The sequence below is a fragment of the Paramormyrops kingsleyae genome, chromosome 16, assembly GCF_048594095.1.
Source record: "Paramormyrops kingsleyae isolate MSU_618 chromosome 16, PKINGS_0.4, whole genome shotgun sequence".
Taxonomy (NCBI): domain Eukaryota; kingdom Metazoa; phylum Chordata; class Actinopteri; order Osteoglossiformes; family Mormyridae; genus Paramormyrops; species Paramormyrops kingsleyae.
In genome coordinates, this window is record NC_132812.1 from 23,788,658 (window position 1) to 23,811,185 (window position 22,528).

General features: G+C 46.5%; 1 protein-coding gene across 2 annotated transcripts; it reads right to left on the reverse strand.

Moving 5' to 3' along the window:
- Positions 1-4,081: 4,081 nt before the first annotated feature.
- Positions 4,082-17,138, reverse strand: LOC111858398 (UPF0524 protein C3orf70 homolog A). Of its 2 annotated transcripts, none has more exons than XM_023840151.2 (3): positions 16,461-17,138; positions 15,964-16,258; positions 4,082-6,350 (listed from the first exon to the last, which is right to left on the reverse strand). In XM_023840151.2, the coding sequence occupies exons 2-3, from the start codon at positions 16,145-16,147 to the stop codon at positions 5,752-5,754; spliced, it is 783 nt and encodes a 260-aa protein (XP_023695919.1). In that variant the 5' UTR covers positions 16,148-16,258; positions 16,461-17,138; the 3' UTR covers positions 4,082-5,751. The 2 variants fall into 2 exon arrangements, with proteins under 2 accessions (XP_023695919.1, XP_023695918.1); XM_023840150.2 differs by having other exon boundaries at positions 15,964-16,211; positions 16,461-17,137.
- Positions 17,139-22,528: the final 5,390 nt, after the last annotated feature.

The following is a 22,528-nucleotide window of genomic DNA, read 5'->3' on the forward strand; positions in this document are numbered from 1 at the left end:
ACAGCTATTAAAAAAACCACGACCTCCCCACACACTCGAATCCACAGTGACTTCATAATTTTAATTTATTTGTTTATTTTTTGACGGCACTGTTGGCATGACTCAAAGTGCAGGGGGCCTGTCCATCATGTTATCAGTCCTGTGTGTTTCTTTAAAAACGACTGTGACAAATGGACCCTCTCTACCCTCCTCCTCCCTATCGCTGTCCTCCCACGTTATGAGTTATTCAGCTCAGACGGCCAAGCGGGCATGGGGTTCGCACCAGAGCGTATGGTTACCAAACAAAACAATAAGCTGTCAGCGCCCAGGCCACATGGACGTGACAGCTTCCTGTGCGAGAGGAAGTACGCGCGGAATATGTGGCTCCACGCTCCCCCACTATCGCTGGTCGCTAAATTGGGAAAAATACAAGGTTTGAATAATTTCCTTCCAAGCTAGTTATTCTCTGCATATATTCCCACCAAGGACGACCCAGCGGCGATCCAGGAAAATCTCTCACCGGCCACAAACCGTAGACCTGATTCCAGCAGCTGATCAAACGCTTAATGCTGATTCCCCCTCCCCGCCCGCCACAACCTCATTGTGATGATCCCACGCAGACTTCCTGTCCTTACCTGCGGTAGGCGGGTCGTTACACGTCCCGAAGCTGCGAGTGAATGATTTTTTCACAGAGGCCAGTGACAGTGGCGCCTGCGCAGACCCTGTAGCCAAAACTGCCTTTGGAAGGACACAGCTCTCTCACAGAGAAGCGGCAGGTTGGAAAAGAAAAAGCAATGAATATTTGACTGGGGGGTGGCGGGATGCTCACAGAGGCTGTGGTGCGTTTCAGCCTTATTAAAAACACACCCTCTGTACCCCCTCCTCTCACGCAGACACATTCCAGCTGCTTGAGCATCAGTCTGTGTTTTTTCCCTCTTTTTTTTTGTTTAATCACTTACTTATAGCTGATTTTCAGCCCCTGTCCCCTGGGCTCCGTGGTACAGCCGTGACAAAACAGGAAAATAAGTGTCGGCAATCCACCGTGAAGGTCTGTGCCGGCGGAATGGCTGTCAGGTCTGATGTGACATGTGACCCCCCCCCCCCCCACACACACTGCCCCCCAGTCTGTAAATATCCTGGTACACACAAAAAATAAGATACCATCCAGGCAGCTGAGCAGTCTGGGACCCTGAGGGACAAAATGGACTCTGTTAATCCTGCCTGTTTCCCTAATAAACTCTCGCTCTGATATGAGTAAATGTTGCCTCTTCTGAAGTCTGGTGTTGATTGCTGCAAAGCTGGTCCACACACCATCTTAAGTCCCAGTCCTCTCTCCAGTACTTCAGGCCTCCTTTGTGTTAAATATTTTAAAAAGGGGGGGGGGGGCTTTTATGTTTATAGTGTACCAATGGGCAAAAATTCCCGACTCAGGGGCAGATTAAATTAAAACCCTAACCTCGAGCTGTTATCTGTTTCCACACATTGGATTCCCCCCCCCCCCAAGACCCCCAACCCTACATCGCATTTATTGCTAAATAGATTTCAATTCCAGAATCTCCTATTAATGCTGCGTTAATCACATCAGCTTTTACATCTACAGAAAATAAGAATAATCCGCCTTTTATTCAAGAGTCTCAGCAATTAGTCGACATCAGAACATGTAAACAGAATAATAAAGTCTTACGGTGGCTGGTTACACTAAGCGTGGAGACGCACCTGCTCCAGTCCGCACGTTATGCCTGATATTATGCTTCATTTTTATCAATCTAAAAGAACAGCCTCATCAGGAAAAAAAAAAAACGTAATTAAACATCAGAGGCCTTTCCGGAAGCCCCTGTGTGAAACGCGCTTTATTTGCCTTTTATCAGAATGGATAAAAGCTAAATGGAACAGAACTGGGTCGCCTTTCTTTCATGTCGTGGGCTCCACCCTCCTGCAAGGTTACAGCCAGCAGCGTCCACCTGTAAAGTGCATTTATAGGTCACGTTTTGCAGGGATGTCTTCCCTCCTCAGTTTGAAGGTCATTAATTTATAAGGACATTCACCTGTCTGGTTTATTAGCTACTATCGCATCCCATAATACACACGATCCCAGTCTGTAATATCGTAAAATACTAGATATATAACCTAATGGGTCATTCGGTGACTGGTGTCAAACAGACATAGAAATTCACACACTTTCGTCACTATATCATTGTGCTTGATTAAAATCCTTTCCATGGACAAAAATTATGCCCATTCCATCCATCCATCTTTTTATAATTACTTACCAAGGAAGCACAGGGTACAAAAAATATATATTTATGAGATTGTAGGGATACTTGGTCCCCACAATGTAATATACATGTGACCACACACATAATCATCAGCAATTAAGAGAGGCCAATGTTTTAAGGTAAGATAAACAAGATATCCTCAAGGAACCCACACAGAGTGACCCCAGCAATTTCAGTATGTCCATCTGTAGATTAATCGCTTGGTTTTTATAATTCAGCTGAGATGAACCCAGGCCTAGACCAGACCATTTCAGACATTTTAACCGCTCCATTTAACATTTTCACCCTCTTGAGCAATCTTTTCACTGTCTGAGATTCTCTCTTCGTAACTCTGACTTCACATGTCAGTGATGTGAATCCCGGTCACACAGATTCCTGCTAATATTCGCCAGAAATATTCCGAGGCTTAAATGGCATTTTCCGTCACTCACCATGTTCCATCTCCAAATTCTTCTGCTCCCCGCTCACCTTGAAGCCAGGGCAGCAGCCCAAAGCAGGGGCTTAAATCCACCGGAAACAGCTCAGCATGTTTGCAAGTAAATTTGTTTTGCCTGGGGGAGGCCCAAATTAAATGTGAAACTGACAAAATCATTTCATTTTTGAAACCTGACTGACTCCGTGAAAACATTGCAGCACTCATTGAGAAATGTCATTTAAATTAAACTGGCGACCCTTGTCACCAGAGAACATGACTGATTAGTGAGTTTCTGTATTCTAACAGCAACTTCATGACTAAAACCATTAGAGCAGAGAGTATTAAACTGACACTTTTATTATTTATAATAATAATAATAATAATAATAATAATAATAATAATAATAATAAAAGGCTTCATTTATTTTTTCAGTCATGGGAATCATGGAACAGTACCGCAATACCGCAGAATATCTATTAGTGTCAGCAGTGTCTGCATATAAATGAATCGGGAAGCTACAGTTGATCTAGAATTCATTTTGACATCTTTTGAGTCTTTATATATGGAAAACCACAAGGAAGACAAGATGCTCAGAAGATTACAGCTGAGCCCCACAGCAAAGGCGCTTTATGATCTAGAGTGGATGTTTGTGTATGTTTCCATGTGTGAGATATTAGCAAGGGCTTCTGTGCTTCAAGGGTGTCAAGGTCACAGTGTCTGTTCAGTGTCTGCCCAGTGTCTGTCCAGTGTCTGCGCAGTGTCTGCACAGTAGCTGCCCAGTGGCTGACATACACTAAAGGCTCTCCAAGCCTCAGTTCCTGCCATCCAAAATTCCTCTGACTTGAAGGGTCCTTCAATCTGACAAACACGTTGTCTGCCTGTTAGATGGCTCCTACCTCCGACCTGACTCGCCTTCTACCTGGGTGGTCTCTGGTCGTCATGGCTACTCTCGTTTCACGGTACAGGTGGAGACTCTCCATGGAGTCTTTAGCGTGAGTGTGTACAGCACTGAGGAGCGCAAGGGATCGATGGTGAGCTTGCTGGGCAGGGAAGAGGCAGAAGGAAATTGATCCCCCTCCCGGTCCCCCAAAGGTGAGGTTCCTCTTGAAGTAAAGATCAAAGGGGGGGCTGTTTGCAGAGAGCCGAGGTTTTGGTGGAGGCGGGGCACATGGGTCCTCGGTCCGCACCTGAACGTGAGGCTGCTTCATGCCTCACCGCCTCCACCTCAGCAACAAATTCAGCGACAAACCGTGTAAAGCTGGGACTTGATTTAGTCTGGTTGCTCTTTCTGCCGTAATCGAGGACCACAGCTGGGGTCATGTTGGACATCTCACCAATGTGGCTGCCCCCCCCCCCCCCCCCAAGAAAGTTACCGTCAGACACACGGCATTGCCATTTGGAGCGCATAACCTTCATTCTACATCCACCGTACAAATTTTATTTACCTGATTAGATGTATCACAGATTAAGGGGATTTCACCTTGGCAGAATGCGTACTTCGCCGTAGCGCTACAATGCAATTTGGCATCAAACGTAATGTTACAACAGTTTAACGGGAGCAGTTATTAGTCTTATTATAATGCCAGATAATTAATTTGGTGGAAAGGCTGAGTCGTACATTGATAATGAATTAGCATGGTATCATATAGGATCTGCAGACTAAAAGGTTCATTAAAAGTACACAGCCTGCCAGTGTTTTCATGAGGACGGAAGCAGCAGAACATTTTCACACACGTACACCAGACAGTGAACTTCTGTAATATATTTCTTTATAAGAAAATAAGAGTACGAACAATAAGGATCATAAGAAAACTGGCTTTAGTAAAACCAATGCTGAGATGTGATGTATGTGTGCGTCTGTTAGCTTTGTATTTCTTTATATTATCCTGGAAAATGTTGTCCTCCTCTTTGTCCCACCAAGCAGGACAAGGAGATTGAGCTGAATGTGTTCCCCGGTCTCCTGCGGTCGGAGTTCTCAGTGTTCCTAGAGATCGGCCGTTCCAGAACACCCCTGAAGCTTTCTAGAACTCTGGGGACCAAGGTGCAAGTTGTGTGCTTGTGGATGTGAGGGTTTTGTGCTAAAACAGTAAGAAGAGACACTTCTCGGCCTCAATGGGCAGCGCTGGAGTAAACAGATTGCTTGCCTAAGAGCCTCACTGGGTTCCTTTCAACAGCCTCCTTCTTTGAATGACTCAGTCTTTTCAAAGAGGCTGCAGATGTTCCGGCTAGGATCCGGTAATGGCCACAAGGTGTGGAAGAACAACACAGCCCTCAAGCTGAAAAGACAGCACTGTGCTCGCACCACAGTGGTATAGAGTGTGCTTAAACAGGAAGGCATGTTCGCCGGCCTCGTGCCTGTGCTTGCGCTTGCGCTGTGCACTGGGCATTGACCTAGCCAGCGCTGAGATTGACCTGCAAAGGCGGGTGTTCTTAGGCTTCATTATTCTTTGATTGTCAAAAAAAAGGAATTCTTTTGTTCATCATTAAAAAGCTAATTTTGTCCAGATAATTATAAGTAAAGCAGGAATGATGTGCAGGTCACATCCAGATGAATTCAGATGTGAGTCTTTTGCAGGGATGTGGACGTCACACACTTCCGTTTTCTTGGTTCATCCAAAGAGCTCCCAGCTAGCGTACCATATACTGAAGGCAGGCTACTGAGGGGCTCACGGACTGTATGCTGGGCCCGTGTGCGCATGCGTGCGCGAGTGTGCATGCGTGCATGAGGGCGCTCTCTGTCAAGCGTAAAGCCCAACCACTGCTTGGGATGTGAGACCATGCTACAGGGTCTCTGTCGGAGAACCATGCTGGGGACTTTGGGTGGAGGGGCCAGGGGACACAGTGAAGCCCTCGGGTGGATGCCATGAGGCATTATTATGTAATACGGTGGGTGGAGGGACGGCCTACCAAAGCCAAGAGGTGCTGCTTCAATGCCAACGTGTAGTAATTATTTGTGCTCAGATTCTGCAGTCTCAGTCCCAAAACTATTGGTTCCAATAAATGAAAAGCGAAACCACAGTCAGACACGAGCCAGAGGGACACGGACCGTGACTGAGTTTCGGGGGGCAGGGGCGGGGTCTGTCACACAGTTGTTTCGATCTTTTCGATGATCTCCACCATGGACTTGGAAGGAGACAGCAGACTGCACTGGTCTTGGTCCCACAGGCTGCCGGGGTAGGAGTCTCCATCAGTGCTCAGCTCATCTTCCTCCTCTTCCTCCTCCTCTTCTGTGTCGTCGTCACACGACTCCATGTAGTGCAGGCCAAGCGCATTGATGCCAGAGTCCTCTGAGCTGGAAGGGGAAGAACAGTGGTCCATTTTGGGCCCGCTGACCTCGTCACCAGGGGCGGGCTTGGGTTCTCTAGCGGCTCGCTCTGGGGGTTGCTGGGGGGGCTCCTGTGGTGGGGGAGGGGCCGGTGTCGGAGGCGGGGGGCGCTGCACGTAACACATCTTGCCGTTGATGCGTTTGACCACATAGTCATCGATGAAGAGGTCAGCGATGATGCAGTACTTGGGTGACTCGGGGCAAGGCGGGACAGGGAAGAAGGGAGCGGTCCTGAGGAAGCGCTCGGCCAGGGAGACGGAGAGATTGATGGTGTCAGTGTAGTCAGAGGGAGTCGGGGGCACCGCCGTACTGGGCAGCTGGCACACACTGGTCATAGGCTGGTACACATATTTACCTGTAGGAGTAGAGAGAATTTACCATGCAGAATTCTGGCTGTATGCTACACAGTAATGATAAAACACAGCATAATGCTACACTGTATGTTTCTGTTTACAAAGATTCCTTTGTTCAGCCATCAGGATTTCAACCCTACAGCTATGCATCTGGACGCTTCCCCAAAAACGCGGAATCGATGGAACGTGACGAGAAACTTTTGGGCTTTGTGCCCATTAACCCAAAATCTCTGGGATTTTCCAGGAATCCCTGACATACCTGCAAGCCCCAACACTGTTGCAGTAGTACCCATGTTTTTGGAGGTACGCATTTTTGCAAGCGGATGTACATTTATCTCTGCTTTGGAAACTGATTGAGAGATCTGGGAGAACTGAAAACAAGGCCTGGATTTGGAATGGAGGTCCAGATTTTAGGAGCCTTTCTTTATTGCAATGTCACAATCAGAAAAGGACGGGATGTGAACAGGGCAAAACGGGACGCCATGAAAATTAGACACAAGACTGCAAGGGTTTGTGGGGCTGCTTATGTTTCCAGAATGAACTGTTTAGCCTGGTTTGACTGGTTGTGGTCTGACTGGTTCATTCACTCTGTGGTCTTTAAAGGAGATCTACAGGAGGTCGGATTTACCATATTTCCAATATGAACCACCTGTCTTTTCCACATTCTTCAAAAAAAATCCTATAAACCACATTGCTAGTTGAATTACAACTGCAGTATTTGTGTTTAATGGAGTCATGGCATGTTCCCATGTTGTGCCAGTGTGGTGACACAGGCCTTGCAGAAAACAAAAGATGGCTGCTGGACATGAGCTTGGCTACGTTTATCCTTCACCTGGACTCTGTGGGGGGGGGGGGGCACAGCTGGTCATCAGGAAGGGACGCTGACCCTCTTCCTCATCTGGCCCTCGCAGATGTGGAGGGCTGCCGGAACAGCTGCCACTCCGAGTGAGAACAGAGCCCGCGTTAGTCAATAAAAGCTTATTTGGCATCGCCGTTGCCAAAACCCTCCCCACCTGATTTTTAAACCTGTAAATAATCTTCCAGTCGATTTTCCAGGACAGGGTCGCGGGCAAAAACCCAAAAATATCTTACAGTGCCAGTGGGTCCATTTCTGTTTAGTTTTCTGAAGCAGAAAACTAAACTTTAGGAATGTGTGGCACAGGGGGTCTCTGGGTAACCCTGTCCCCTCCTCCTCTGGGCTTTGAATCGCACTCCTCTTCTCTGCGTGGGGCTTGCATGTATTGTCCATATCATGTGGGTTTTGGCCAACAATTCACAGATAAGTTAACTGGTGTCTCTAAATCAGCTGGAGTGTGTGTGTGTGCCCTGGACTGGCATCCTCTGCTGGCCGTGCCCCTGCCTTCGCCCTGTGCTGCCCACAACAGGCACCAGGGCTCTGACTCACGACCCCCAACTATTAGGTGACATGAATGAGGGTGCCAATCCTCCCAGGGTTCCTCAGGACACAACCACGGGTCATTTTCTGTTTCCTGTCCCTTTCCTTATTTAACAAATCCACGTAAATCACGCACGCACGCACCGTGAAGCGTCCTGCTACCGGCATCCCTGGTCGGCTGATGCCAGTCAGACTTTGAAAGCCCAGAAGGGGGCGCCGTGGCAGCGGGGAGGCGGCGAATCCGGCGGTGCAGCAAAGCCAGTGGCCGTCATGTGATCGTGAGTCTCTGTGGCACAGCCAATTAGCTCGGCGCGGCCGGAAGGACTGTGATAATTGCCGCCGTGCAGCTGCATGTGCATCTCATTAGTGCCTGAATTTCACATATAAATGTATGTATAAACAGCCCTTCACAATCCTGCAAGGTTAAGGCAAATGAACACGGTCGCCGGGCAGCTCATCGGCAAAAAGCCCTACCGCACAATGGCATCATTTTTTAAATGACCCAGTAACTACGGTGATGCCCTTCTCACAAACGACTTCTAATAATTAAAACAGACCACATGACTCGAACACAGACCGGGTGCCCTATTTGACAAGCAGATGCCAAAAGACTGACTGGGTTTGCTTGAGATGAAACAGCAGATATCCCAAGATCTGAATGGTATTCCTCTTTACGAAATACTTTCAGAATAGTCCATCCATACATCCATCATCTAAGCACTTAGGCTGAGCCGGGTCATGGTATCCTGAGTAGATTGTGCTTTTTAAATGGTTAATCCTCAGAATAACAATTAAATTAAATCCAGCAAACAATTAAATCCTGCAAAGACTTAAAATTTGTTACTTACTTCTTAAAATTTGTTACGCTGGCGATTATTTCCGACTGCTTATTTAATATTTAATAATAAAGCATAATATTCATTCATCATTACATGTTATGAAAGCATTAAAATTTAAATTCTCCATTATTATTTTTGTAAACAGTTGCGAAAAGAGTATTCAAAGGAAGTGATTTTTAAGACGCGTAAGATTTTTAAGATTGTGTCTAATTTTAGATTTTGCAGTTTTATTTTGCAATTATCTGGGTAGGTGTCAGTGGGTTTGTGGGTGTGTGACTTTGTGATTTAGCTTGGAAAAAAGGGACAGCTATTGCTGGGAGACACTTAACGCAGGGCTGGATGAGAGACCATCTCGGGGACAGCTATCACTGGGAGACACTTAACGCAGGGCTGGATGAGAGACCATCTCGGGGACAGCTATCACTGGGAGACACTTAACGTGGGGCTGGATGAGAGACCATCTTGGGGACAGCTATCACTGGGAGACACTTAACGTGGGGCTGGATGAGAGACCATCTCGGGGACAGCTATCACTGGGAGACACTTAACATGGGGCTGGATGAGAGACCATCTCAGGGACAGCTATCACTGGGAGACACTTAACGTGGGGCTGGATGAGAGACCATCTTGGGGACAGCTATCACTGGGAGACACTTAATGCGTGGCTGGATGAGAGACCATCTCGGGGACAGCTATCACTGGGAGACACTTAACGCAGGGCTGGATGAGAGACCATCTCAGGGACAGCTATTGCTGGGAGACACTTAACGCAGGGCTGGATGAGAGACCATCTCAGGGACAGCTATTGCTGGGAGACACTTAACGCGTGGCTGGATGAGAGACCATCTCGGGGATAGTTGCACTGGCTTCCAGCAGCCACTCAGAATGCAGTGACCTTCTCTGAGGTACGATGTGCAATTCATTCAGTCAATGGAAGCAGCACAACTGAAATTCTTTAAAAAATCAAACTACAGACCCCTGTGCTTTTTAGCAAAAAGGTTTTTCCTTGGTGCTCCAGCCAACTTGTCAAGTTGTAGCAGTAAAAGCCAGTGATAATGGAATCTGATTTTTAAAATATTACAGTGATTTCAAGCACCATAAGGTGAGACCATAAATTCAGGGCTTGTTTTGTTTATATGAGTCCAAATGTCCTGTAGCTGCTGCGACATCATGTTATAAACGTCTGTACTTTCAGTTCCACCGACAGCTTAAATGCTAGAGTTTTTCCCGATGATGCTACAACATTCGGATCTCTGCCAAATGATAGCTTAGCCATCTGAGTTCTACCCAATGATAGCCTAGAAGTCTGATTGCTTCCCAATGACAGCTTATAAGTAAAAGTCCTTAGCCAAAAGCATCATGGGAGATTTAGCAAAGAGCCTGAGAACCCTCCGCTCTGCCATTAGGAATCATTACTTGCTATTTCTCCATTTAATTACTTAATGAGAAGCAGCATGTTCCAACCCTCTGGACTCCACTGAGTTGCTGTATGTGAACATTGGCTAAACTTCTCCCCGAAAAGAGCACCAATTGGGCCACCAATTCCTGCCACCTGTGAGGAGCGGGGAAGAACAGAAGTCTTCGTTCAGGGCCACACACATCTCTAGAGTCAACGCCAAGTCAATGTCTGAAGGTCATGGATTCAAGTCTCATAAGATGTACAGGTGTTGTACCCTAGAGTGACGTGTATATCTTGGCTACTCCCTGAAATGAAAAAATAAAGCTGCAGGTTGCTTTAGAGAACGTTTCCTTGTGAAATGGTACGTGCTAAGATCTGATCCCTCATGCCACACATTTCAGGCAGTACCTTCTGAAGCAGCCAGTTCACTGCAAAGAAGGACAAATAAAGAAAGAGCCAGGTGTGATTATTCATTGGCCCGGTGCATTCTGGGGCCTTGAGGAGGCATAGGCCTTGCTCGTGAACATCCATGTCCACGACCATCTCGCCCTTTGCTCATTGGCCCTTCGGCGGGAGGTGCCATGCTGCAGCTCTCTCCCCTCTTCACTTACTTATCGGCGACCAAAAGAAACCGCGAGCATCCCAAACAGGTGGACACCCACTGACGCCACAGGACGAGCCTGTCACCAGACACGGCATATTGCCGGTGGCATTAAACACAGCTAATTATCTGTAACGAGCAGCTCTGGCTCGTCTCTCTCACCAGCTGTGCACGAGGGCACTAAATAAATCTCCCGTTTTTTCAGTTTCAATTCCTCCCTGCTCCCTACAATCCTCGGGGACCCTGAACAAAACAGGCACGACTTCACAGTGCCCCCCTCCCTCACCTCCCGAACACAGCTGTGGTCTAATCCACACTGCTGGCCTCTAATCGCCCCCCCACCCCTTATGATTTAAAGATGGCATCGCTCCAGTGCTCCCGGAAAGCAAACATGGCAGCCTTTGTTAGTGTGCACTGCACACAGCCTCATGCCCCCCTGACAACCTCCTAGACATGTCTCAAAAAAGCACAGAATTCAGATACTTCTTGCCCATTAAACTGAAGGCTGTTCCAATCCTATACAGATTAATTGGAAAACAAAGACATTTCTACTTGATGAGAATCTACTGAGAATCTTTCACAAGCGTGCTTGCTGCCTGGCAGAAGCCTGAGGGATCGGCTTTGCTGGGATGTAAAACCACATTGTTTGCAGTTGATTAACACAGACAGTGTTCTTTGGTGAATTACGACTTTCCGATCCGTTCATTCCGTCTCGGTCCTGGACAGGATTGGCGTGTAGGGGAACTGTGGGATTATACGCAGGGCTGCGACTCAGCCAGGGCATGAACTGCGAAACCCAGTGCTGTGAAACGTCTTCACCGAAATGCCGATGGAACCGAGAGACTAAAATCAAACAACCTTTACACATCTGACGGTTTCTGACTCTGACATAAACACATTCAGACTTAAAGCGACAGCACATGCAAATTTCACTGCTCCACGTCCATCCCCTGTACCTATGCCTGTATTTCAATGTCGATGGAGAAAAGGTGTACTGATGTCAATCTTTCAGAGCTCAGGACAGACTCTGGCCCCGCAGTGGTTCCACAGCTAGACCAGAAGAGACTGCACCAGGCCCGACTGGAAGCTGCTGTAAGTTCCTAGGGTTGTTGGGCCAGTCTTAGTGAGCTCAATGCCAATTTAATCATTTATATCCCACAATGCATCAGTTGACTTCAGGAGCCTGGCATGTGAAGCTTGCACTACTTCAAATTAACAGTAGTCTGAGGAAGTGAGATACACAAAAATACACACATATGCAAATCGAATCAGATTCCTGCCTGCATTGACTAATTCACCAGTGCATTTCCTGTTCCCCTTTAAAAGTTTTGAACACGATCCCTCCATTTTCCTGTGTCTGATGCAAACTGATTGTCTTCAAGCCGAGCTATAGCCAATTCCTTTTCGCGACGAGAAAGTGAATGTATTTACAATCCAAGGTAAACCGGCAAAAAAAACAGGACGGTTTGTCAATATCCAAATGGCTTGTGTCCAAACCATTTCCAACACTCATTCAGTGGGAAGGGACCTCATTCCAGGCATGAAGAAACTCTCCCCACTGATGTCAACATGCAGACGCTTGAGACAGAATAAATAACAGCATAATTAGCCTTGTGCCCCTGATTTGCATATGTCATGCTGAGTGTATTAATTATCTTCTAGAGTGGAACATTTCCACGGGTGGGGGCAATATTACCCAGCATTCCCAGCCCGGCATGTCCTACTGGTGACTGTTGGTCCAGGATTCACATTGTCTACCTCACCAGATTATCAGACACTGTAAATTTTAGAATGCCTGTTGTTACTCTCTCACTCTGCACGGCGGTGAAGGAGATGGAAGGGGTGAGGTCAGGGTAGGGGCGAAGGTGAGTGAGGGGACAGCTTTGTGAATGAGCCAGACATGGGCAATAAGATTCTCAGCTCCTGTTCGCAGAAAACTGAATTCCACCCATGACCCCTTGTGTTCAGAAGGGGACCCCATCCCAGCGACAGTAACCAGCACCTAAACGGCAGGGAGTGACGATGCATAATTTTATGATGGTCATTTTCAGAGTTTCCCCAACAATCATCAGGCAGTAATAACACTGAATCAACCACTTTGCCACAGAGTGATCTAAGCTGACCGCGATTTCATTTCAGAACTCGGTGAAACCCTAAAAATACACCAGCAGTGATTGATCATAAAACTTTAATACTTTGACTGAAAATACCAAGATTATACAGACAGTCAAGGTTATACAGCTTCTCTGCTGCCTGGCAGACAGTGCTCGAGAGCACCAAAGCCGCAAAGAGGATTTTTACGTCGTCACCCAGAGCATTAGCACATGAATATCAGCCAAATCTCAGCCGAGTCTGTCTCGTCAGACAGAGGCAGCGCTTTATGCGTGCTGCTTTCTAACACTCTGCCGTTCCGAAAGCCCAACGTCGGCTGAGCCGTGTCAAAGCTGCGTGTGGGGGGCGGCACACAGGATCGACAGGGTAATCACGCCAAGTGCTGCAGGGCCTGATTGGTTTAGCGCGAGAGGCTGAGATTAAGCTTGATGTGCTCTCATTGTGGGAGGCTGCACATCCTGCCCGTTCCAGTGGAAGTGAAAGCGTCGTCTGCATCTGCACGGAAATCACCAGCCCATGGAACGCTAACTTAACCGCCGGTTCCCCGTGACCGCCACACACACAGTCACGTGCCGTCAGATTTACCACAGGGGTCAAAAGGTGGTCTGTCACAGAATTAAAAAGCTCCAGACCCCCTTTGGTGACGCGTCCGACGATAACACGCATTTGACCTTTTCGGCCGTCACTACGGCGATCCAATCAGGCGCGCCAGCTGCGTCCGGCGGCTTCACGCGATTCGGTCCGCGTGACACGGCGTGACAGCGACTGTATAATCCGCTGTGATTCCACCCGTGTTTATGTGCTGCCTACACAGCACGGAATATTTCACCCTAACAATCACAGATACCTCCAGTTTGAGAGACCAAATACGAAGTTTTGGGCAAAGGCGCCAATATCCATCTCATAGCACCAGGGACTTTCATGTCAGGAGGCTATATCGGATTAATTCTGGGTGCTCTCCCTGAGCCCCCAGCTTCCTTGTTTTAAATTATGCTTCCCCAGTTGCATAATCACGCTTTCATGCCTTGTCTTGCAAAACACCCCCCCCCACCCCACAATCCCCTTGTGATCATGTGACCACAGCACAAGCCGCTATGGTGACTATGGATTTTGCATTGCAGAGCCCAGAGACGAGATGTGGAAGCCAGACCTGATAGATCAATACGATGTGAAGGACAGCTGGACAAGGGCAGGCGAGCATGTAACCTAGCAGGCCAAAAAAGCTGTGGGTTCGAATCAGTAGAGAAGATCCACCAACTTAAGTGAACCCTTGAGTCACTCTACCTTAATATCATCCTTAAATGTATAAGGAAAAAATGCTTAAGATTCTACAAAATGTTATTATCTTCTAATGATGTTCTGCTCAGTTATCAGCAAAAGTTTCAGCTTGCATCAGGCAGCAGGTGAACCTGAAATCAAGCACGTTCCCCCCCGGATGTGAAGCGAAAGTCGACGCGCGATGCGAGGCTCACGCCGCAGCCGCCCCCGAGAGTCATGCACACCTTTGCCATCTCCTCAGGAGCGGCACATGACTAAAGGCTCATGTTCTACAAAGAGATAGTCTCCCACTTTTGCGTCTGAGCTGATGCTCAAAACCAGCCCATTAATACGACTTAAACATTCAGCTTCGGCGAAGACGACCGAAGGGGGTGTCAAGCCCCCGTCAGAATGTTGAAGCACAGCAGGGCAAATTCCTGCCAACATTCCTAAACCTGTTCTATGCAGACCTTTGCAGTTCTTCTTTATAAAGCCAAGAGTGACGTATATATATATTACAGACCTCTCTGTTTCACCCCTCCCCCACTTCACAGGACACATAGCATATGAGACTGGACACTCGGGCAGAGAAAAAGACAGCTCACCCTGAACGGAGTCCTGCTTCTTGTTAAAGGTCTCCTATGCAGGAAATGACTGGGCATATCAGTTACAGACCCTCATGTGAAAGGCATGTCAGTCTGCAAAAAGCATCAGTTTCCCCAGCACTGAAATGCTGCTCACAGATGTCACACACACACAGCTCACGGCTCACGTGAGCAGGCCTAACGGCATGTATGATAAAGAATGAAATGGGGCTATGGGGAAAAAAAAAACATACGCCCTCTAGTGGTCCAAAGGGGGATTAAGTACTACATCCAAAATCACACACTGTCAAAAACACTAGAGCAAGCCTGTACCAGGGCTATCAACAAATACTGTATAGGTTGATAAATACGTGAAACTGAACCACTCTTTCGCAAGTATAATAAATGCTCGTTTTTCCTTCTGGGCTAGAACAACTAGTCTAGTAGCAAAAGTAAATGGTGCATAGAATACTCTGATAAGTATAGTCCGATCAAAGCGGATTCAGATTTGCTCGATTTTCCCAGATCGTCTGAAATTACTTAGAAATGCAGTACACAAGATAGATGATATTTAATTATTAGATAGACGAAATACTTATTAGAAGTCAGCATTACAATAAGCGGGAAAGAATGGCGTGAATATTGGGCAATTAAACTGAGTCGAATAAACTACTTTTCAGAGAAATTTCAGGCATTTTACGTTCCAGACAATGTCCTGTTCAAATTACACAGGACATAGCGGCCATCGCCATATCTAATATCGTCAGTAAGTTAATAGAGTTGTGTTTTGGAAAAGAAGATGTCAGGGCCTGAAAAGATGCACCCCCACCTCCATGCAATGCCGATCACTTCTGCTTTTACGGGAAGAGAGTCCGACGCCGGTAAAGTCCAGACACATGGGAATTTACCGTGGTATTTTTGTCCATGTATTATATCATTAGTCGATAATGCATACATACATAACTTTATAAGCGGACACAACACAAACAAAAATAAACCACCTATCTGCTCATAACCTGAGCTCACATTCCAACCAAAATGACCAATAAAGCCGGATTTAGCTATGCACGTTTTAGTAATGCTTCTGTAAATTATTATTCTCTCTCGTGGTGATGTGTAGCGATGCTGTTACTTTATCTATTATTATAATAATTGCTATAGTTGTTGTTATTGTTGTTGTTCCGTTGTTGATGGTAGAACTTCTTAAGATATATGTTTATATTTATAAGTAACATAAATACAGTCTAAAGCCAGTGTCCCCTTGATATCTGCATGTAATTCAGTTAGTTTAACGCCCCAATTCCTCGCTCGTTCGTGCTTTTATGAAAACAGCCAAGCTAAAGCGTATAACAATCCCGAATGACAGGTTACATTGGAGTGTTTCTTAGAAATCCGAGATTAGGAGCAGCTCGGTTAGCGGCACTTACAGTGGCACCAGCCCAAGTGGCAGCACCAGTGCAGCTTGAAGCACTTTCCGTGGCTGTGCGTGGCGCAGATAGACAGCCCGTCGCACGGCAGAAAGTCTGGTCTGCCGGCGCAGTTCTTGGCCAGCGCCTGCGCCTCGTCCAACTTATCGCTCTTTGGTGCCTTCGGTCCCCCAGACGCGGCCATCGCATGTAAATGCCGAAGAAGAAACCGCTCCAGAAGAGCGCATCCGCAAGTGGCCGGCGATCGCCTGGATGACGGACAACGAAAGGAATGCAGGCGTCAGCTCTGATGTCTCTGTGCATAACAAGACAGACGGGTTTTATGGTGAAAAGATCCCCAAGCAACTGCTGTTATGCCAAGAACGAAATATTTAACGTTCATATAAAACATGCAATCGACGCCAAATCATAAATATATGCTATACACACCATATACTAGCGCAAATTAAACATCTAACGTGCACCCTGTGAACTTTAAACATTTGATTATAATTCACCCTTTCCACGACGATGTCCTTTCTGATGTTGTCGATGCTTTTGTCTGTCGCTGCCCTTTCCGATCAACTTTATTATAACTCAGAGGAAGTCCCCGTGTCCGGTTACTCTGGAGGTCCTGCCCAGTCGCATAGGCGTGTGTCCATCAAGTAAATCGCAGCGATGCCCAGGCGCATATAGCGATGCTGGCGAGACGGACCGCACTCTTCTTCGCAAAAGTGTTTCCGCGCAAGAAATAATCGTCCGGCCTTAGAAACCTCGGGAAAAAATGGGATGGAGGGCTGGAGACAAAAGAGGAAAAACGTTCTGTTGCAATTCCAAGACGCCGAACGGCGAGGTTTTAGAAAACCGTGGAATCGCAGGAATTAAACACCAAAGAATCTGGATGAGATTTCAGATGTTTTGTAGTTACAGTACCGGCCACACCGTCTCCTTCACTTTCTGCTCCCCGTCTCTGGCTCGCGGAGAGATATACAGTCAGGGGTACTATTGCAGATGACGTTTTAAGTGTCTACAAGTTCACCGCCCCCCCCTCTCCCTTTGTCAGGCGCCGAGGGTTATTTACTAACGCCGCTGCAATGAGTGCATCTGCTCTTTCGGTCGATCGGTGAAATTGCAAAGCTGATGCAATATTAACGATCATCTGTTGGCACAAAGCAATATAACAGCTGTAATGACCCTCGGCTCCTCCGTGAGATGGAGGTTGCATGCACTCGCCCACTGAGGGCGTTGTTTTTACAGCAAAGCCTCTTCACCTTCCTGGATTTCAGGTTGGCATCCACCAAGTTGATGTAGATTATTATATTGGTCACATTTCGCGCGATTGGTGCGATCGTATTAGGTAGTGATTTTAAAGATGACTATGCTTAAAATAAAAGGGATTGCTGGAATATCTTGGCTACTGTAATTCTTGAGTTTATGAATAAACATCGTTTATAAACTGGAAATTTTGTTCAAAAGACATCAAAGTATTGAATATTTATTAACGGTGCCTAGAATAAAAATGACAGAAAATACCCTTTTTCTAAGCAGAAAAACAGTGGCTCCAAAACAATTCACCACTAAATTAACGTTGTATGTTAACGCCGACTTAATGAAATTTCCCATTTGTGACGGGAAAAGTAAGGGTGATTTCTAATCTGGAAGTGACTGCACCGGCTTCGTATCAGAAGGGACCCATATTTGGGAAACTTTTATTTAAAAAAATCTTTAATGACTAATCGTGAAAATAACCGTCAGCGTGTAAAGTGCACCGTTATGAATGGTAATCACAGGCCAAACAGTTCTGAGTAATATCCGGAACATCCCTATTGTCACTGATAACGAGCAGGCCATTCACAGGAAAACGGTTTAATCCTCAATAAAAATAATAATAACATGCACACTTTATGCAGATTATAGTGCAGAAATAATAGTGGTACACAGATAATTCTACTAATTATGTTCAGTCTTAAGGATTTTTATTGTAGTTATTTTTAGTTTTAATTTAACTGAAGTGTAGTTATCCTGGTCTTACGGTAGGCTTAGTCTAGCCCTGTAAACAACATTTTTAATCGTTTCACTTGTAATTAAGTTTGCGAAAGGAAAATGAGCCAGGCCTAGATAAATACGCAGCTCATTTGGTACTGAAGGTATCCGGAAAAAAAATCGAGGGTGATTAATGATTATCAGGAGAAATCATGGGTAGAATAATGATACGTTTGCTTCCATTAATTTAGCAGATGGCTATGTCCAAATCAACTTATACTGTTTAGGAGTACACATATAAAAATGCATTGAAACAAATTGATGTTCACTTAAACTATAACTCCTGGCAAGTTACACACAAACATATTGTGTCACGTGTTTTGCAGATTTCTGCTGTTTTCCTGATTCCATTTGTTTCTTCCCCTGGGCAAGAGATGGAGGCAAATGTCACAAGCACCGGAGCCGGGGTCTTCACTGAAGGTGACAATCTCCCTCAGCCAACACAGGCTGCCGACCTGTCTAGCCGGTGCCCTCTCGCTGTCCTGCATCGGGATGAAGCGCCGTCCGATCTCAAGGTCAGAACCTCCATCCCCTCGTTACACGTCCTGATGCTGAACTGACGCAACCGCGAGCCACGTCGGCTTTAGTCAAAGCACGGAGATACGTCACCTGAAGTGGGATGAGAACCGAAACGGGAAAGATGGTTATGTTATACGGATTGAATGCGACCAATTTGTCACAGTTGACATTTTACTGCCACTACGTCAGTATTTCAGGTCAAATAGAATAAAATCTATTGCATAAAATTTAATAGTAACACTTTACTCGAGGGGCCACAAGTCACCTAGTAACTCAGGGACTACTACTTCATGGCGAACGAACATGGAATCAGCATGTAACATTTAGTTTCTGGTTAATTAATACATTAAGTAAGAGTGTACTACTACATTATTTGTGCCTCGAAGTGTTGCTGAATTTATTAATTTTCACCAGGTATAGGCCTATGTGTTTTCAGGCATGTTTACCTTGTGTTGGATTGGAGTAACATCTTCCTCCAAGGTACTACATATTTATATATATATATATGTGTGTGTGTGTGTGTGTGTGTGTGTCTGTGTATCAATCCATTTTATGAAACCGCCTGTCCTATTCAGCATTGCAGGGGGGGACGGAACCTATCCCAGAGGCTACGGGTACCAACCCATCGCAGGGCACACTCACACACCATACACTCACACACCACACACTCACACACCACACACTCACACACCATACACTCCATACACTCACACACCACACACTCACACACCACACACTCACACACCATACACTCACACACCACACACTCACACACCATACACTCCATACACTCACACACCACACACTCACACACCACACACTCACACACCATACACTCACACACCACACACTCCATACACTCACACACCACACACTCACACACCACACACTCACACACCACACACTCACACACCATACACTCCATACACTCACACACCACACACTCACACACCACACACTCACACACCATACACTCACACACCACACACTCACACACCATACACTCCATACACTCACACACCACACACTCACACACCACACACTCACACACCATACACTCACACACCACACACTCCATACACTCACACACCACACACTCACACACCACACACTCACACACCACACACTCACACACCATACACTCCATACACTCACACACCACACACTCACACACCACACACTCACACACCACACACTCACACACTATACACTCACACATAATAAATAAAGCAGTGGTTCTCAACTCCAGTCCTGGGGACCTTCTGTTATTGGCTGATTGAGAGGCCATCCCAAAAACCTGCCCTCCATGGATCAGGTTCCCCATCCCTGACCTAGACTGTGGGAGGACACCCCATGATGGCACGGGGAGAGCATGTGAACGTCACACACATGGAACCGTGGTGAAGACTCGAACCTTATATATACACACACTGTATTATATAATATACAGTTGCCTTGCCATCCTATGCAGGGTGTTTTCATACCTTCTGCCCTGCGCATGTACACTATATGGACTAAAGTATTGCACCACCTGGTCATTACACTTACAGGAACCATTAATGAGGTCAGGCACTGATTTTGGATATAAAGGCCTGGCTTACAATCTCTGTTCTAGTTCATCCCAAAGGTGCTCCATGGGGTGGAGGTCATGGTCTGTGTGGGCCAGTCAAGTTTTTCTACACCAGACTCACCCAAGCATGTCTTTATGGACTTTGCTTTGTGTACTGGGGCACAGTCATGCTGGAACAGAAAAGGCCTGCCCTCAAATTGTTCCCACAAAGTTCTTCACTAGAACTAAGGGGTCTAACCCAACCCCTGACAAACAACCCCATACCCTTATCCATCCTCCACCAAATTTTAGTCGGCACAATGCAGTCAGGGAAGCATAATTTGTCACCCTACAGAACACATTTGCACTGCTCCAGAGTCCAGTGGCAGTGTGCTTTAGATCACTCCATCTGATGCTTGGCATTGTGCTTGGTGATGTGAGGCTTGCATGCAGCTGCTCAGCCATGGATGCCCATTCCATGAAGCTCCCGGCTCACGGTTTCGGCGACTTTTACGCTTTATGCGCCTCAGCACTCGGTGACCCCCGCTCCGTTACTTTCCGTGGTCTGTCACTTCGTGGCTGAGTTTCTGTTGTTCCTAAATGGTCCACTTTGCAATAATATCACTTACAGTTGACTGTGGAATATCTAGCAGGAAAGAAATATCACTAACTGTTTGTAAACTTGACTGCATGGCTGGGTGCTTGATTTTATACACCTGTGGCAGTGGGTCTGAATGGAACACCTGAATTCCATGGTAAGTGCATCACAGTGGCACATCCAGTAGCACTGTTGGTACACACCCTTAGGATTGTGGGTTTGAAGCCCCTCCCTTTCTGAGTGTCTTCAGAATTTCTGCAGGCGAATGATGAATGCATTATAGTGGCACAACCAGTAACACTGTTGGTACACACCCTGAGGGTTGTGGGTTCGATTCCCCTCCCTTTGTAAGTGTTTTCACTTACCCATTTTCGTGTGGAATTATCCTGGGTGCTTTTGGTGTCCTTCAGGGGAAATTCTAGGATTCGACCCATTCAATCTGAAGTAATACAGGATGCCACCCCAAATACTTGATGAGCAGGGGTGGGGGGGTCCCTTAGTACTTAGTATTCTTCAGGGGCACTGAGATAAAAAATAGGCTAGTTAAAGCCCCCATAAATAGGGTCTAGAACCACCTACGGTTTCTTTCCATAGTCCAAAGACAGCAGTTCAGGTTAAGTGGCGTCCCCCCTAGTGACTGCGAGTGCGCTCTGTGTCATAATGGTGCCCCGTCCAGCGTGTTGCCCGCCTTTCGTCCAGTCCTCCTCAGCAGGAGCTTCAAGCTCAGTAAAACCCTGCACCAGATAATCTGCTATGGAAGATAGATGGATGCATATAGATTATTGAAGCTATTAATTTAATAATGAATGTCCCCAAATTATTAAAATAATTAATAAAGCAGAAGATTAATTAATTTAGTGGGTTGGGCATATTTATTACAGCGATGCACTTTGCTGAATGATGGCGCGTATGAATGAGGCGTGGATTACAGAGACGGCTGTTTCCTGTACCGTAAAGGTGGGTGTTAAATTTAAAAGGCCTTTAATATTCTTGGACAAAGTCCCACAGAGCGCCTCCTAAAGCATGCCATTTCCCCAGAGACTGAGCAGCGATTGTTACGTCAGACACCATCTGGCCACCTGGTCAAAGTTTAAATGTTAAACGTAAGGGATGTCGAGAGACTACAGCACCCTAGGTGAGTGACTACCCATGGTGAGGATACTAACCCCCCGCTGAGCGCCACTGTTACTTGGGGGAGGGGTTAACGACAGCCCTCGGAGTCTGTCGCAAACACAGCTGCAGCTCTGCAGGGATTTATGCATTAAATGCATTGCTGTTCCCTGTAAATGAAAGAAGAAAACATCTGTCTGCTTATCCCCGTATTTAACAGCTTCTCTCACTATTTGTTGTTCGAGTTGCAAGTCATCACGAAATATTTATATTCATCACCTTTTTCTTTTTATTACAGGACTATGCTACCCATGGAGCGTTCAAGGATGTCAGCGACACACTCGCGGGACTCAATGGGCCTTTATTTCAGCCTCTGATTCTTTATACCGGTGCTGACAAAATACAATCCGGCCGAGCGGCCGTTCGGCTTTAACAGCGCTTCATTAAATCGCCGACATCAATAAGAGCGGCACAGCCTAGGATAAAGGCCGTGCCTCGTAACAGCCGTGCACAAATTTCAGGCCATAAAATGCAGTCGTCCGGGCACATGTGTCTAATGCATCATCCCAACAAGAAAATAAGGTTTGAGAGTGATGGTAGCCCTGATGCCAGAATAGTTAGGCCTCCTGTAAGAGCGAGATCTCAGGGTTTTTTCCAGGAATGGCCGGAAAATCCCACAATCCCCTGCTCAGGACAACAGTGGCAGAATCTCACACCGCGATGCTTCCTCTCATGGAACGACACGGACCTCATGCCTGAATGGATGG